This window comes from Salarias fasciatus, chromosome 1 (genome assembly GCF_902148845.1).
Source record: "Salarias fasciatus chromosome 1, fSalaFa1.1, whole genome shotgun sequence".
NCBI lineage: Eukaryota > Metazoa > Chordata > Actinopteri > Blenniiformes > Blenniidae > Salarias > Salarias fasciatus.
Window position 1 is genome coordinate 36,196,505 of NC_043745.1, and position 16,893 is coordinate 36,213,397.

The 16,893-nt window shown below is 39.0% G+C and overlaps 1 protein-coding gene across 1 annotated transcript in view; it reads right to left on the bottom strand.

Annotated features, from left to right (window-relative positions):
- Positions 1-343: 343 nt before the first annotated feature.
- The window catches only part of kcnq1.1 (potassium voltage-gated channel, KQT-like subfamily, member 1.1), a 63,681-nt gene continuing 47,131 nt past the window's right edge, over positions 344-16,893 (bottom strand). Inside the window, exons 11-17 of the mRNA XM_030094107.1 lie at positions 15,450-15,506; positions 11,236-11,365; positions 4,586-4,661; positions 2,458-2,552; positions 1,836-1,882; positions 1,672-1,733; positions 344-859 (exon numbers count right to left, since the gene is read on the bottom strand). Of these exons, the coding sequence (XP_029949967.1) occupies positions 593-859; positions 1,672-1,733; positions 1,836-1,882; positions 2,458-2,552; positions 4,586-4,661; positions 11,236-11,365; positions 15,450-15,506 (734 nt within the window). The 3' untranslated portion in view covers positions 344-592. The remainder of the gene's footprint in view (positions 860-1,671; positions 1,734-1,835; positions 1,883-2,457; positions 2,553-4,585; positions 4,662-11,235; positions 11,366-15,449; positions 15,507-16,893) is intronic.

Here is a 16,893-nt window from a genome sequence, read left to right on the forward strand (position 1 = left end):
GGGTCGAAATGGGACCACGAGAGTTCAGCCCGGCCCGTGTGATCACAAAGAGTAAGAGTTATCCATAAGACATAAAAAAATACTGCTGTTTTTAATTTATTCATTGGGGATTCCATTCACAAATACCTTGCTGACTAATTAGTGTTTGCGTCAAAACCATACGGTGAGCATAGATTAAAAACAAAAAACAAAAAAACAGCATCCTGAATGACTTGCTAAAGTTCTCCATCCTTATTGTCAGTTTTCTCATCAAAATAAAGCTGAACAATACAAGTTATCCCAAATACTCTGTTCAAAAGTTACTATGCTAACATTGCGCTGGTCTGACCTACTCTAGATCAATTCTTATGCGTTTAAAAGCATCCCTCCAACTATATTTACCCCACCCAGACATAAATATAAGCTAAGGAACAGAAAAAGCAGCTAAAACCTTTTTAACTTCATTAACGTTTGAAATTCAGATTAATTTTTTTTTTTAAAAAAAAGCTAGCTACCTATTTCTTAAACTCCTGAACTAGTGAAGACAGATAGATAGATAGATAGATAGATAGATAGATAGATAGATAGATAGACAGATAGATTTTTCTTGGTTTTAGCTGTTGTGTTCCTGACGCTCGGGGGCGTTGGCGAGGTTGCTGAGGCCGAGCGCCGTGCCGGCCGTGTTGGAGGAGAAGGACGAGGGCGATGAAGACAGCTGGTCGTAGCTTGGCAGGCTGTCCTGGCTGCGGAGGACGTTGCAGGTTCGCCCAAGCTGCCGTCTCAGTCTGCCTCCACCTTCGGCCTCGGCGGCATCCCTGTGGTCCAGAAGAAAAGCCAGCGACTCCGCGATGCGGTTCAGAGTCTGCTCCATGTGTGTGATCTGTGTGGGTTTCGTCACATGCTCAGAAATCACAGCACTCACAACAACAACCAGATTCACACGGATGGTGCCGTCAAGTCATCTGTACAAAAATGAATCATGCTTATTTGCAAAGAAAAAGGTTGTTTCTGTTCAATTACTCGATTGAATTAGCTTCACAAAAGAGTTGTGAAGTTTATCTTTCACCGGCATCAAAGCATAGTGCAAAATCCTTTCTGGTGGGATTAAAGCAAACTGCATTTTTGAAGACACTCATTACATGCTTTCCCAATGATGATCACAAGCTATGTACACAGCTATGTTACTCCGTGACAGTTGTTTCTTTTTGTTAATCGTACATGTGCATGTGAGTTCTTTGGAAAGAAAAAAAACGCAGCTAGCAATGATTCAACATTTTTGCTTTTCTTTCTTTTGATTCATCTTTAAAAGAAATGAAAGAAAAGTATTTCTCTTTGTACTGCAGAACTGGCACAAGCTGTAAAATTTTTACATCTGAATCAACAAAAGCAGGGCCACATGTGTACATATCCCTCTTTTATATTAGATCACAGTGAACAAAGACAGTTATGCATTTGTTGCATTACCGCAAAACAATTCCCGAAAGCAATTTATTCCAGAAAGTTGACTGTTTGTGTGAATATCCTCCCGAGATGAGGCTTATGAGCTGCACTTTCATAAATATGAGCATGAAAACAACAAGGGCAGATGTGAACATGCAAAAACTCTCTGTCGTAAACAAAAGAAATGATGTGAAGTGCTGAACAGTGAGTCAGTCTGATTTTAGTTTCCCACAAAGGTTGTTCAAATCCCACCTTGTCCTCCATCCTGTGGAGTCGAGATCCAATAGAATTGCTGCCTCTGTCTTTGGCCCGGTCTAAAGACAATTAAGTAATAAGACAAGATAATTAGGTCTGTGGTTTGTTAAATAGTGAGTTACTGTAATGCAGTCTGGCAAAGCGATCGAGTGATTCATTACCTGAGCTGGTCTGGAACAACGATATCTTTCCTAATGAGTGGTCCAGTCTGAGAGAAACATTGCGGAGGTCTGGTCAGGCAGATCTTAACACACACAAGGCCTGATTTACTAAGATCAAGCATAAAACATGCTAAATTACATGATCATGCAAATAGTTTGCACTTTCAGAGCAAACAGCAGCAGTCGAGTGAGGGTTGACTGACTTTTAAAACTCTATAAAAACAGCAATCATAAACAATGCAAGCGTATGTACATTGCAAAAAAGGATAACCTAAATACAAGATGTCAACACTTCATTAAAGAAAATTACTCTTAAAACTAGTGAAATTATCTGTCCATGCAGCAAGTGAAATTTACTCAAAATCAGACCTTGATATAAGAATATTAAACCAAGAAATAAGTCTCTGTATCTTAAATATATCTTAAATCAAGTGAGATGAGACATTTTGACTGAAAACAAGACTTTTGAACTTGGTAAGATTTTGAATTTTTGCAGTTTTTGCAGTGTAGACACTGGATTTGACGGTGTACACATTGTCAAGGATAGTGTTTGTTTAGGCATTTTGGTCATCAACCCCAAACCCCCGAGATGGATGAAGGGATGCAGAAGTTGGACACTTGCCTCCTCTGAAGCTCCTTGATTCGCACCATGAGGTTAAGGTGACCCTGGGAGTATTGCTCAATCACATCCCGCACATCATAGGGCTTACGGGCTTGCTGCCGTAAAAAAAAAAGAAAAGAAAAGAAAAAAACATTAATTTATTCATTCATTCTTATCTAATTTTTTTTTTTATTTTTAACAACAAAAAAAAAAACCTTTTATGGTCATTGTGATTAACCAGCATTATATAGTGCAAAAACACCCGAAAATGCCTAAAAACCATCTATTCATGTAAAACGCTCCTTTTCTGTTTGAAAAGAAAATTTTCCATGTTAAAATCAAAAATACCTCACAACATGCTAAAGTAAAAAAAAAAAAAAAAAAAAAAAAAAAAGAGGGCTAGCCCATTACATTAAAAATATGTTTCTCTTGTGTAAAAAAAAAAAAAATAAATAATAATAATGCCTCAAAGTATTATGGGAAATTGCTTCCAAGGACTTTATTTCTGAATAGAGCAAATTTATACTGAGTACTTCTGTATTTCTGTTATCAAATGTTATCTTTCCTTTGTGGTTCCTTTGTCTTTATCGTCTCGCTCCGTCATGATTTGTGTGTCACCACGAGTAACAGGAACGTCACAGTACACTGCACCCCTCTGTTCTCGATGACTTGAAGTGCATCCGATAAAATTGGATCCCTGAGATGAACTTGCACAATCAGTGCTACAATATCAAAGCTCTATGGAAGATAAATTGCATAAAACCTGGAGGCCACCATTGTTGTCATTGTCCACACTTGCGCACATACAGATGAACTATAGCTGTGGTGTGCATGTGCAGTAGCAGTGTTTCACAAAAGTTGCGTTTTTTCCATTGTTTCCATGAATATGGAGTTGAAGCATTTTCATAAATTTTACCTTGGGAGCCGTTATCAAAAACTTGCATTTTCAGTGGCATCCAAAACGGAATGGAAGTTTTCAATTTTCATTTGAAAATAAAGTACAAACAGGGCTTTGAATGTAGCACATATTATGAATCAAAAACCACAGCTCTGGCAAATATAAAAGAAAGAAAAAAAACAAGAGTCAAAGGAAGACGATTTGTTTTTCAAAAAAATACTTGTAGAAAGTACATTTTCATCAGAGTAGGCATTTTCAAACCATTATGTATCATCCTCACATTCTCACATTGCACCACGGCCTCTGCAAGAAACTATAAAACTTACATAATGAAACCCCTGGTGCTGCAGAATAATGTAACAATTCCAGACGGAGACCAGCAATCAGGCATTAATAATACTTTTTTATATTGTTTCTGAGAAAACGTGTTTATTCTTTTTTTTAAAACTATTTCACATAACATCCAGTTCTGAATCCTACGTTCTGTAGCTTCTATACTGCTGCAGAGGGAGAAGAGTCGAGTGGAGCACAAATCAGAGCAGAGGTGAATTTGTTGGCGCAGCTGAAGACCGAACAGTCACAAAGCTGCTGCATTCACCCGAAATTGACCCAGAATTTAAAAGTGAACTGATTAAAGCTGCAGTTTCTGTTTTCCCAAACACACCATCTTTCATTTCCACCCACCTTTAGTGGTGCATTTAACACAGATTTTAAGCTATTCCCCCCAAAAAATGCACCCTGGGATTAGTACTTAATGTCTACCTTGAAGTTTTTTTTTTAATGTCCACGGGCTTGAATCTTTGATGAGTTAAATGAGAGAGTTTCTTGCTGATCCTAGCCATAAAAATGTTGCAAATGTGAGTCTCACAACACTGTCTATAGGGAAAAAGAATGAGACTGCTAAAACTTCACATCTCGACTGAAGATATCAAAGCTCTTCGACAGGTTTTTTTTTCCCTGCTGTGAATCTGATGGGCCAAAAGTTCATGATCTGCTGTTGGTTTTCTTCATTATGAGTGTAAAGTTTGCATAATTTGTACAGAACTTATTTATGTAGTTAGCTTCTTGAGACGCGACTATTGAAAGGCTACAACAGTAACCATCTTGAAGCATACAGACAGGTCAGTTTAAAGTGGTTTATTTTCAACTGCTCCTCAACAGCAGTGATTTACAGATGCATTTCCAGAAAGAAAAAAAAAACCCTGGGAAAAAAAAAAACAAAAAAAAACAAAAAAAACAGAAAATGATTACCTGAAAATTTCTCTTGGCTACAAAATAGCGCATTTTCTGGATCACTCGGATTGCTTTTCGGTGCGCCTCGGTCAATCTGGGAAAAAAGAGCAGCAACAGTCTCAAAGATTTCATATTCCATCATCTATTATCATCACGGATGGGTGTGGTGATCTCTACATTTAATCGGCGTCAGAGTGCAGTAATCTCAACTCAACTCACTTCGAGGTGATGCTTGGAATCTGTTATGAAACTCGGTCAGTGGATAGACAGTTACAGAGTTGCCTCATAGCAAGGCAACCCTTGGTTGGTGTCCAGCCTTCGGGACCTTTCAGTGTGAAGTTTGCAGGTTCTTCAGGTGCATGCAGTTGCCCTGACAGAAATATTTTTTGTTTTTCATGTTGTGCATCATCAAGAATACACAGGGATGGCTGGTATAAATGGGCTAGCAGGGCTAAGCCCTCCCAGCACAAAAAGAAAGCTAACACAAAAAAGATGAGAAAATTATTTTTTAAATAACTTACAACCGATTGTTTTAAGTTTAGGTGAAACCAAAGGTAGCAACAGCACCAATCAGTCAAAAGAAAAACAGAGAATATCTCTAAATGGGTTGATTTTTTACAGCCCCAGCAGATACATTCATTTCGTTCTTGTAAGTGATTTACCGGTGTCATGTACCGCCCCCCCTGGTTTACTGAGCATTTCGGGTTAACTTCAGTTAGCCCACAGGCCGCTGACTTTTAACCAACAGCAGCGAATTAACGCAGCGGGGCTGCTATTAGTGCCAGAGTTGAGAAGGAGGGAGAAAAAGTTCAGCTATGGCGGGCGTTAGCATGAACCAGGTGGATTATTTGCTTTGGTTGAATGCCGTTGTTACGGTGCTTGGATACGTTTGCGGGCGGCGCCTCGGTGCAGGGCTGCCTGCCTTGATGTTCTTGGAGGTTTGTTTGGCTGTACTGTGCGTACGGCCTGTTTACTTCCATCTTTTTCGCGCCAATCCTGTCAGCATGCCAGCTGGGAGTACATTCATCCCTACGGCCTCCGCCTTGGTGAGTACCAATAGCGAAGCCCGTAGGTGGGCTAAGCACTCACGAAGTAGAATTCGTAGTTACTAAACGTAACTCCAGTTCTACAAGTGAGTGCGCGCCCACCTACCTGCAGGCCCAGCTGTCCTGCTTCCTTTTCTATGGCTGTTCAGACGAAGGAAGTGCATTGTGCAGGCGCTGGAGATATACCCACGGCGAGGGGCGTGGGATTACAGAAACAGACTAGAGCTAGAGCCAAACTACAGTTACGGAAAGAACAATCTTCCTGAACAACAAAAACTTTGTTGAAGGACCTTAGCAGCAAAAAATTATGGTCTCTTATCAAGAAGTTTCCCAAAAGGAATGAATGCCTATTTTTGGTTTCAAAAGATGGTCAACTAATTATTGCTCTTTGGATTCATTTTCAATTGTGTTGACAGAACATTTAAAAGAAATTAAATAAAAAAAAAAACTGTCTACAAACGTCTCTGTTTTTGACAGTTCTTACTTTGCAACATTTTGTCACTCTTTTGATAAAACAGTGTGTGAGGACAATGTAGAAACAGCATTTCTTTTCATGAAAACACACAAAAAGCATCAAATAGAGGTGGCTTGCTTTGTGCATTTTCTGTCTTGAATATCACAATTGTATCTGTACTGTTGTCATACTTCAAAAACATACTTCAGTTGACCTTGAAGCTGCAACTTTTTATCCGAGCAGAGATAAAGTAGAGGAGCAGGGTCTCGAGAATACTGCCTCATGACTTTCTTTAAATCTGATCAAGATAAGCAGAGTGAGACCAAAGCGTCACCAAATCCCGAGATGACCCCATTCAAACCACTCTCTCTCCATTCAACACAAACTATATTTCTAATTTGCTATGATTACAGCGATGAAAGATTTACATGACACATCGAGAAAGTATAAGCTCATTACACACAAAACCACACAGAAAAAAAAAAACACAATCCATTCAAAATGCATTACACCATAGATGAATTTGTGCTTACAGACCAGCCTTTGCAATTGTGAGACACTGTACCTGCCAACACAATGTGTAAAACATATTCTATAAAGAGCAGGCATAAGGTTTGCATCCACAGACTATAAGGATTCTGTTGAGAAATCTTGAACACAAAGAAAAAAAGTTACATGTTACAAAAGGTTTGTCCCTGTTCTTATGTTGGTATAGTGCTGTGTTATTAAATTTAAGGCCCGTGGGTCAAATCTAGCCCGCAAAAGGTTCCAATTCAGCCCATTAAATCACCAAGCAAATCTTAAACAAATTCAAAGAAAACTGATTTTTCAATATATTTCTAAAGAGTAGCTTCAAAGTCACGAATTTGTAAAAGCGTGCATATTGCAAATAATGTAAAGTTTTTTTGGTTTTTTTTGGAAATTTCACTTTATTTTACACCAGAATCTTGATCCTGTTATGGGTTGTGGGTTACTGGAGCAAATAATCACACACACGTTCGCACCTCGGGGCAAATTAGAGTTGCCAATTAACCACATATGCATGTTTATGGACCGTGGGAGGAAACCGGAGCACCCGAAGGGAACTCATGCACACATGGGGAGAACATGCAAACTCCACACAGGAAGGCTCCAGGCGTCGGCCGGTATTTGAACCTTGCTCTGAGGCAAGAGTGCTAATCACTGCACCACCGTGCCGCCCCCAGCCAGAAACATTTCCTCATAACTTCATGATATAATTGGCTTCATTGTAATTTCATTATAATTGGCTTCATGTTGAGAAAGTTGTCATTTTCCAGGTCAATTTTGTTTTGTGAAAATGTAGATGTTTTCATCATGTAAACACTGACATACCATCAAAAACACCCTAATCCCCCCCCCCCCCCCCCCCCCCCCCCCCCCCCCGCCCCCCAAGAACCAAAAAAAAAAAAAAAAAAAAAAAGTATATAATTATGGCACTATTTTATCAGTCGAGTTAGACGTGGCCACTGAACTAAAATCTGCTTGACACTCCTGATGTACTCCTGACATAATATATAATATTCCAGGTGTGTGGGCCCTTTATGTGTGATGTTAGCATGTTTTCCCTGTGCGTGTGCTTTCCTTCTGATGGACTGATAACATGTCCAGCATGTACTCTACTTTTAGCTAAATGTCATTTTGCAGCACCTCAATTCATTTCAGCTTTATTTACATAGTGCCAGGTGCAACCAAATCATTTCTAGACACTTAAAACAGTTTCCCAATTTCACATGAGCAAGCATGATGTGGAAAGGAAAAAAAATCACTTTTAACAGGAAGAAGCCGTTGCAGATTGAGACTCAGAGGTGGCGATTTTCCTCTTTTACTAAGATAAAACAGGTAAAGACAGACAGTCATACTTGCCTTTAACATATCTCTTCCTGAAAATAATATATGTAAAACATGTCAGATATTTATAGAGTCCAGTTTCCACTCGCTCGTGCCACCGGCCTCTTGACTGAAGCTGGATAATTCATGCCAGTAGGTGAGATCCTGTTCGAGCGCATATTGTTTGGGTCTCTGCACTTCTCAGAAAATCATTAGCACAAAGCGCAGAGTGACTGTCAGACATTAAGCCTCCATTATTACCTCCATTATTACGTTGCGAGAGTTATTAAATAGCTATTACTTATCCGGCTTCATTACACTGGAAACACAGTGAATAAGTGGAAGAGGTGGGAGAGCTGTAAGCTCTTTGTCAAGTTCAGCATGCTGATATACTGCAGAACAAGGTCTGTGCGAGTCTCATAATGGACTCTTGACAGGAAATGCAATGGGCTGATTTTCAAACGCAGCTTTCATAACATTTTGTCAAATTAGCGCTATGAAACGCCAATAATGTGCTCTGTGAGCTGTTGTAGAAATCCGTTTTTCACCATAAAGGGATTATGCGGTGGTAATATAATGAGGAACCACACAGTCAAGCAAATTTTGCTCTACTCTAGAGATTCTGACTTCAACTGAAGCGGAAGTTTGAGGAAAAAAAAAAGCAATATTTTCATGTTTACTTTAATCAATAACATTGTAACTTTGAGGTTAATACTGTGAGAGAAACTTAACGACATTGTGGTAGCAGAGCTCACTGACCTTGCACGGATGAGAGTCAGTCTGTGGATACAATTTGCTGAGCAGAGCATGAAAATTAAAACTTGAACCGATGACAATGCTTCAATTCAATTCCAAAACATTTACCTGGAGCATGTTGTGAATGTTACTGAAACTAGCACTGGGTTACAGTTACTGTGGTGTGACTGTGATATATAACTTGAGCGGTCAGTTGTGTTTTCACTGGTTCCAAGCGCGGTTGTTGTATAAACAGACACACAGATGGACACACATGCACAAAGTGCAGCGGAAGTTCTGCGTTTTTACTTGAAAATTTGTCTATAGTTGTAAAACAAATGGAGGAAAAACATGCTGCATTTGTTGCGTTTGAGTAAATCAGCCAGCAGAGTCACTAACCTTAAACTCTACTGCTATCATGATTCCAAAAACATCTGACCAATCAATCCAGGTACATTCTCTGCTTGAGTGAAGCCATTTCAATGTATCTCACAGATAAAGGGCTTCCGAGACTGATCTGACCAATTGGCGTTCAGCGCTTTTGGAAATTCGTGGTTTTGTAGATATCTGCATGACACCTGCCCTACAGATGCTCTGAAAGAGGCATTAAAATAAATCCTCAGCAGAGGCCAGAGGTGGCGAAACATCAACAAATTGAACTCATGTCAGAGATTGCATGCTGAGTTTTGTTGGAAGACAACATTTTGAACTGAGCCACGTTGGAGTTTCTATTGTTTCTTTTGAAAATCAGATTTTTCTGAACAAAAGCGGCCGCCATCTGCCGCAGGTAAACTAGGTGTGCTTTTGTCTGTTGCTGTGTTTGCACTACGTTTTGACCATGGTTGGACAGATTACTAAAGATAATGGACAAACATGGTTTGTACTGCATAAGAGCAGGATATTGATGTAATTTTAACTCAGAAGGACTATTTCTTAGAGGCTTTCACAGCTCCAAGTTAACATGTTTCCTTTGGTAACAGCTGGCAGTTATGATTAATAATGGAGGCTGCCATCCTTTCTGTTATTTTCTTTCCATCTTCTTTCTCTTCGTCGTATAGATTCCATACTCACCAGGGATTCTCAGGAAATTATACGGGTATGTAGCAGGCATGCCGCAGATGGCAGATGCTTTTTATCATATGATCATCACTGTGTCAGACATGTTGAAGCATCTTTTGCAGTATTTCTTCGCATAAAGATAACCAAACATAATGAATTCAAACTAAAAACTTCAAGAAAGAAGATATATCTATTAACTTTCATGGGGATTTGTGAGTGTTTAATATAAACGCACTAAATGTTAAAAGTTAATGTGCTGTGGTTATCTATGTACAAACACAATTTTTTCACCGAGACCCGACTTGGAGGTTTCACAATTTGTGGAGCAATGAGGCAGTTTCATATCCATTAGTGTTTTACTCCACTTAGCTGCTCTTCCCTTTCTTTGCAGGGTCAGAGAGCTGCATTCGAGAGCACGCACTGTGTTTTTCATCATACTATTATCTCAGTAATAAGCGGTACGCTTTGACTCTTTCAGTAATTGCTAAAACAGTTGTGGCTGGATGGAAGCCGCGCCGCCGCTCCGTGTTGAATCGAGACCTCCGTCGCGATCGCAGGAAGACTCTTTTTGTTTTCTCCTCAGAGAGTAATGCAATAAGTTGAGGCAGCTATCTTTTTGTGATCTTAGGCTAATGCTCCACATGAGATCTGAGTAAACAAAAGAATCCAATGAGCGAAACATGAGAAATGTTCGAGAGAAGTTCTGCACCACCCACCTGTGCTGCTGCTTTTATCCCCAAACTTTTGCACTTTGAAGGCTGTGTCTGCTGTGCTCGTGGAAGTATTAGATTTCTGTTTGATCTGTCAACTCACAGCGTTTTTGTGAAAACTCTTTCTACAATTCGTCAAAACACATTGAACTACAAAGTAAGAATCAAGCGGCAGCGATATGACTTATTTTGTGAACTATTTCATGTCAAGGATCGATCACTTAACTTTTCTTCCCTCATGTGGTGAAGATGGCCAGTTGAAATTACAACTGACCTTAGTTATAAAAGGCAATGATGGTAAGAGTAGGCGTGTTTTTCAAGGGTATTTAACTCTATATGTGCTCTCGTTATGGAAGACGCAAGCAGTAGAATCTGGTAATGGCTCAATTTAGCAGGGGGTTTGCGCTATCAGAACAGCTGGTTACATATTTTGGAGTCAGCAGAGCAAAGAGTGGTCCTCGCCAACAATGCTGCTGCATGCAATTCCCACTCTGCATCATTACCCCACCGTTTAGAAAGGAAGTCCCACGGGTCAGAACTGTCGCTCCATTTGTTTCACTTACGGTGCACTTACATTTCACTGCAGTTACTTAACACTCATTTCCTCATATCAGTCTCAGGCTCTGGCTGTGCGAGTGCTTCAGCGAGCAGGAGTGATTTGCCTAATAGAGAATCATTACACAGTGGAGACATGAGCCCTCGGGGGTTTGGCATATTACAAAGGTTAATTACAAGCAGCAAAAACTACATGCAAACCTTTTTTCCTCCTATCCTCTCATTAAAAACACACTCAGACGTAAACAGGACGGGACTCACTGCGATACGGAAGCGGCGGGAGCCAGCTCGACGTCGCGCTCGGCCTCCAGCTCCAGGTCGTCGGCGAAGCTGCAGTTCCTCTGGAGGGGGCTCGGGGGGTGGACCTCCAACAGGCCCGAGTTTGGTTTTGCTGTGCGTTCGAACACAGAGACGCACATTAACACGTGCGCACAATACTTTTATGGTACACAATAAAGCTGCAGTTTGGAGGAAGGTACTTCACCCCTTCTATCACTGTAAACACAGGACAGACAAGAAATTAGAGAGAAAATGTATCCATTTGTTTATTTTTGATATATTTATGACATCTTATATTTAAATTGAAATTATTACTCACAATTAATAAAATTAGAATTAATTTCTGTATTTCATCCAAGAATGTTTTTTTTTTCTTCTAATTTAACGATAGGTTGTATTCAATAACCACATTAATAGTAATCGTAATGAAGAAGATTATTTGGTATAGGATTATAATAGAAATTTTACTGTTACGATTCATAAAACTATACTTTATGTTAGTTGAAATTATAACAACGCAAACAGCAAAAGGTACACATAATCCTGGAAGTTTTGATGAGTTTAAGCAGCTAGTGTTTTTTCTCCTTTTTTTTTTTTTTTTCCAGATTACACCACAGCATCGCCAGTTGAGGCATCAGAGTGTGTTTTTATTTCCCGTGTCCAGACGCAGCGGCAGCGTTGATAATCCTGGTCAAGCAGCTGCTGTTCCACAACCATCTGTTAAATTTGTGAAACTTTAGCCCTCGATTAGCCTTCCATGCTTTCTCCAGTCCCTCGCAGGTTTCTCAGAGAGTCTGAACTCTTCCCTCTGCTGCAGTTCCGATTTCATCAGCTTAATCTTTTATTTATTATTTGTTTTAATATCAGGCTTTTGTTTTTGGCAACATTTTTGCTTGGTAAATTTTGTAGTTTTATGGGAAAAACTAACTGTTGCTGAACAGACCAGCTGAGTAGAATGAAGTGTCACTGAATGAGGGGAACAGAAGTCAGTCTGGTTCATGAGGTTTATTCTATTAAAAAGACAGAATTGTAAAAGATGCATGATGCTTTCCTTGTTTGAAGTTAATCTTTGTAAAATAATGTTCACCTCCACTCTGACACACTTCTACACTTCCACATTTCTCCTTTCATAAGCTGGAAAACGGAACAAAACCATTATGAGGTTCAACATTCAACTCTTCAGAATCAATAAACAAGACGTGAAGGAACAATTGTTCTTTGCGCCAGTGGCTGGTGTTCACGTGAGGTTTGCCTCGATGTAGAGAGTGGCATGAGAGCTTTGTCTCAGTTATGAGAAGGACGTAACCCCAGGATACACCATCAGGAGTTTATCTCGAAATCAGGGGTGTTTCTGTCTTTTAATACTAGGCAACCCACAAGCACGTGTGTGATTTTCAATTCTAAACAACAGCGCCAACTTGTGGCCTGGCATGCTAACTACATTGTTTTCAGCCCTTCCTCTGATTTCAAGTAATCGGCCATCATTTTCAAAAGGTGTAAACATGAAACTTTTCTGAAGAAAATGAAAAAAACAACAACAACAACAACAACAACAACAGTGTTTTCACTTGAAATGTCATGTAAACGAAGCTCAACAGAACTCCGGACTGATTGCTTGTGATCTCTCTGACTATGATTCCGAGCACTGGAGGAGACTCATAATGCTGAAAGTTCTTGTTCTAAGCAGAAAGTTTTATCAAGTTATATTATAAAGGAAACATTTGTCTATTTTCAAGAAAGAGAAATACTGTCGCCACCACATTCAAATTGAAAGTCTCCAACCAGGACCCGTCAACATGTGTAATGCATCACCAGGTAAATACATTTTATCCCTCCTTAAAAAAAATAATCAAGTCGACGGAGGGTTAGAAAAAATGTCTATCGCTGCAAATCGCACACTGCTGTCATCTGCCCAAAATGAAGAAGAGAACCATCTGTAGTTCAGTCACATGAACTCAGTAATTCTTTTTGATGTCTTTTGGTGAGCTCCTTTTTTTCCTATGCTGTGGGAAGCTGTGCAAGCATTGCAATTCCAAATTTTATTCAATTGTACCAGTGCCTACAGGTTCGTGAAGCCAGCTTGTGACAGGGAAGTTTAAACAGGTCGCCACTGCTGGTCCTCGATCAGTGTTTTTAACCTCTAATCACTCGGGTTGTGTCTGAAACAACATTCAAAGGAAAACCAAATCAAACACGGGGATCATAAGATCCACAGAAGTAACACGAAATCACCAAAACTGTACTCTTAACCCTGATCATCGCTTGCATTTCAATGTCTTGCACTATTTGATCTTCGACTGTTTTTAAAGCAGAACATATAAAATGATCACATAATGTTGGGGTTAAAGTTTATCAGAGAACTTGTTTCCTGCACAGTTCCACTTATCTTTTACAATATTTTTTTAAATGTATGGTTCTATAGAGCTAGTTTACATGGAACTATACTAATTACACCAAACAATATAAAATAAAAAAATAACCCCACAAATTGGACCAAAACACACATAAGTCAACAAATACAGTCAGAAATAATGAATCCATTACAGTGAATGAAAGTTCATTCATAAAGCACTTTAAAAAAACATATGTCACAAAGTGACTTGACATTAATCAGATCAAAAAGAAATGTTTATTTAAAAAAAAAAAAATGTTTCCAAGATTGGGAGTAACAAGCTTAAAAGGTTTTTTTTTTGTTGTTTTTTTTTTTTTCTCCCCAGTGTGCTTCATGGAACAAACAAGTAAACCCTGTCCAGAGGTCCTCAACAAGGATTTCATCTCGTAACACTCTGAAAACAAGCACTAGGATTTTGAACTGGACCCTGAAATTAACTGGAAGCCCGTGCAGTGCCTGAAGAGATGGTGTTATACGAGAGTGTCTGGAGTGCTGCGGCAGTGTTTGGAACCACCTGCGGGCAGTTCAAACATGTGCCTGCAAGACACCAGAAAAATGAGTCCAGTTCAGATGAAACAAGAGTATTTCTAACCTTTTTCAGCTCCATTCATGTCATTTAAGCAGAATTGCCAAACACGTATTAGTTCAGTGGTAGCATACGGCTGAATTTCATCTTGAGAGGATAAAGCAGTGCTATAAAAACCATAAAAGTCTTTATTTTTTGAATACAAATGATGAAATTGTCTGTATTTTCACAAAAAACAAATAGCTAATACTGAAAATGAGCACAATCTGAGCATCAAGTAAATTTTAATGAAAGCTTCTGATGCAAAATACAGTGAAATGTCAAAAAATCTTATCTTTCTGTTATGCGTGATTTTATGAATTCACACAGACAGAATGGCTTTAAGGTTAGTTTGCTAGCAATGAGTGAACGATCTTTCATAGCAGCCTCACCTATATCTCAGCTCAGGCTTCAGTGTTGTGTTGTGTCCGCTACTTTTGACAAATTTGCTAAAAAAAAAAAAAAAAAAAAATCAATATTTGATTCAACATTTTTACACTTTACTTGAAGACCGGATTGGAATTTCTTGCGGGCCACTTTTGGCCCATGAGCCTTATGTTTGATACCTCTGATCCATATTGATGAAAAGCAAAGTTAAATGTAGTAAAAATGTCACTGCATATAAAGCACTAGTTCCTGTTTTCAATGTAATTGTAATTGTTTGCTGTTTTTGCATAACTTCTCACTTCATTAACAAAACTAAGATCACGGCAAAGCTGGTTGTGCGGTTGTGGAAAACTTATCTCGAAACCTGTTAATTATCCAAACCCGTAGCTGTGGTATTTTCACACCACATCATTTTGAGACGTGTGATACAACAAGCCTGGAATTTTGACGTGTGAAAAAAAAAAAAAAAAAAAAAAAAAAAGAAAAAAGAAAAAGAAAAGAAGGCTGTGAAAGGCTGCTGCTGCTACTTTAAATAGATTTGCGGTGTGATCTCATCTGATGCTGTCAGTCAGGACAGATGTGGCATGGCTTTTTCCAATAGCCCGACCGATAGCCTTAACGACTTAGCAATTTTTGTGCGATTGGCCACCGCATAAAGGATAAAGGAAAGGAGATTACACGACAAACACCTACAGATAATTTTTTTTTCCCTCTGAGGTGAAAGCACTTTAGAGCAACACTTCAGACTATATTCAAGGCTTGATGTTTTTATACAAGTATTTATCTTTAGAAAAATAGCATAAGACATGAAGAAAAAAAAAAAAAAAACATTTATCAAATTCTTAAAGTTACCTGCAGGAGGTGAGCTGAAGTGAAGAGATGACAAAGATGTCCAGGACTGCTGACGATCTAACAGAAAACACAAGAATTACCACAACCACAAAAAATAGAACTCAAAACCTGTTGTGCTCAAGATGCTTTTTCATTATTATTAGAAGTGTTATCAAGAAAACAAAACAGCATTTCAAAGCATAATGTGTGCTGTGATGAGCGTAACGTGTTGTTGTTGGGCTTAAGATGGGAAAACAGCTGTGGGCTGTTAGAAATCAGACACTGACGGAGGACGGAGAGTGTGCAGAGGCTGCGTGCACAACATGGACACTAACAGTGGCTCACCACATCCTCCAGGAGTGTGGAGTCCTGCTCAACCACATCCAAGGACAGAACATGAAGAGAGGACAAGACAACACAGGCGAGGTGAGTTTGGAAAAAAAGAATAGTTTAATCAACTTCAGATCACGTGAAAACACCGGTCGTGATAACAAATTAATATACAATTTCTATTCATGAGAGGCATTTCCTCAGCCAAGAATTTTATTTGGAGATGTTTTCTGTCTCCTTTTTGATCAGTCTTTTCTCAAATTTTGTTTTTTTTTTTTTTGCTCATTTTAATTAAACAAGTAGTAGCAGTATAGTGTGGTCATTGTAAGAATACTGTTATGTAAGTGGTTGGGCTCTCAAACCCCATGGTCACTCGGCTTGTCCAAATAAATAAATAAATGAATAAATAAATAAATGAGGAAGGACAGAAGGAATGACTGAAATGTACTTGCTCAATATCATTCCCCACCCCCTCAGGTTAAATGGTTTCGACTACAACACGGCTGTGTAAATAGGTGTGTGCCTTTCCGAATTATGCCAAATCAACTGAATTGACCACATGCACTCTTCAGTGAAGACGCCAAAACATCTAAATTATCATCAGTGTAAAGAGGAAGCACCTGAGGTCAAACTTGAGCTTCATGATTAGAGTAATGAGTCTATGTACAAGTAATTTCTGAATAAATATGCAAACTTGGAATACATTGCATGTTCGATTTTTTAGGAAAACAATTAATTTAATCAATTCCAAAGTAAGACTGTAACGTTGCAAAAAAATATAATCTTTATTCGCACTTCTGCGGACTCAGAACTCCATACAATCCGTTGCTGTTTCCAGATTGTTTTCGGCATTTCTGCTATTTTTGTGTAAAAACATACTGTTTTCATAATGCTGCTGTGTAAGCATAAAACTTTTCTCTCACAAAAATGCAAAAGCCAAGTGCTTTCACTTGAAACGTGTAAACAGGGTCCTAATACTGGTGTCTGTTGTCACTCACGAGCTGATTGCCTACAAAGAGCACCCAAAATGAAACTGTCAGCTATTGGCAGGACCATGCAATTTAGTGTGTTTTATACCGGATCTTATTAAATTAGATATAGCAGTGGAAAAACTGACCAAGGAAGATGAACAATT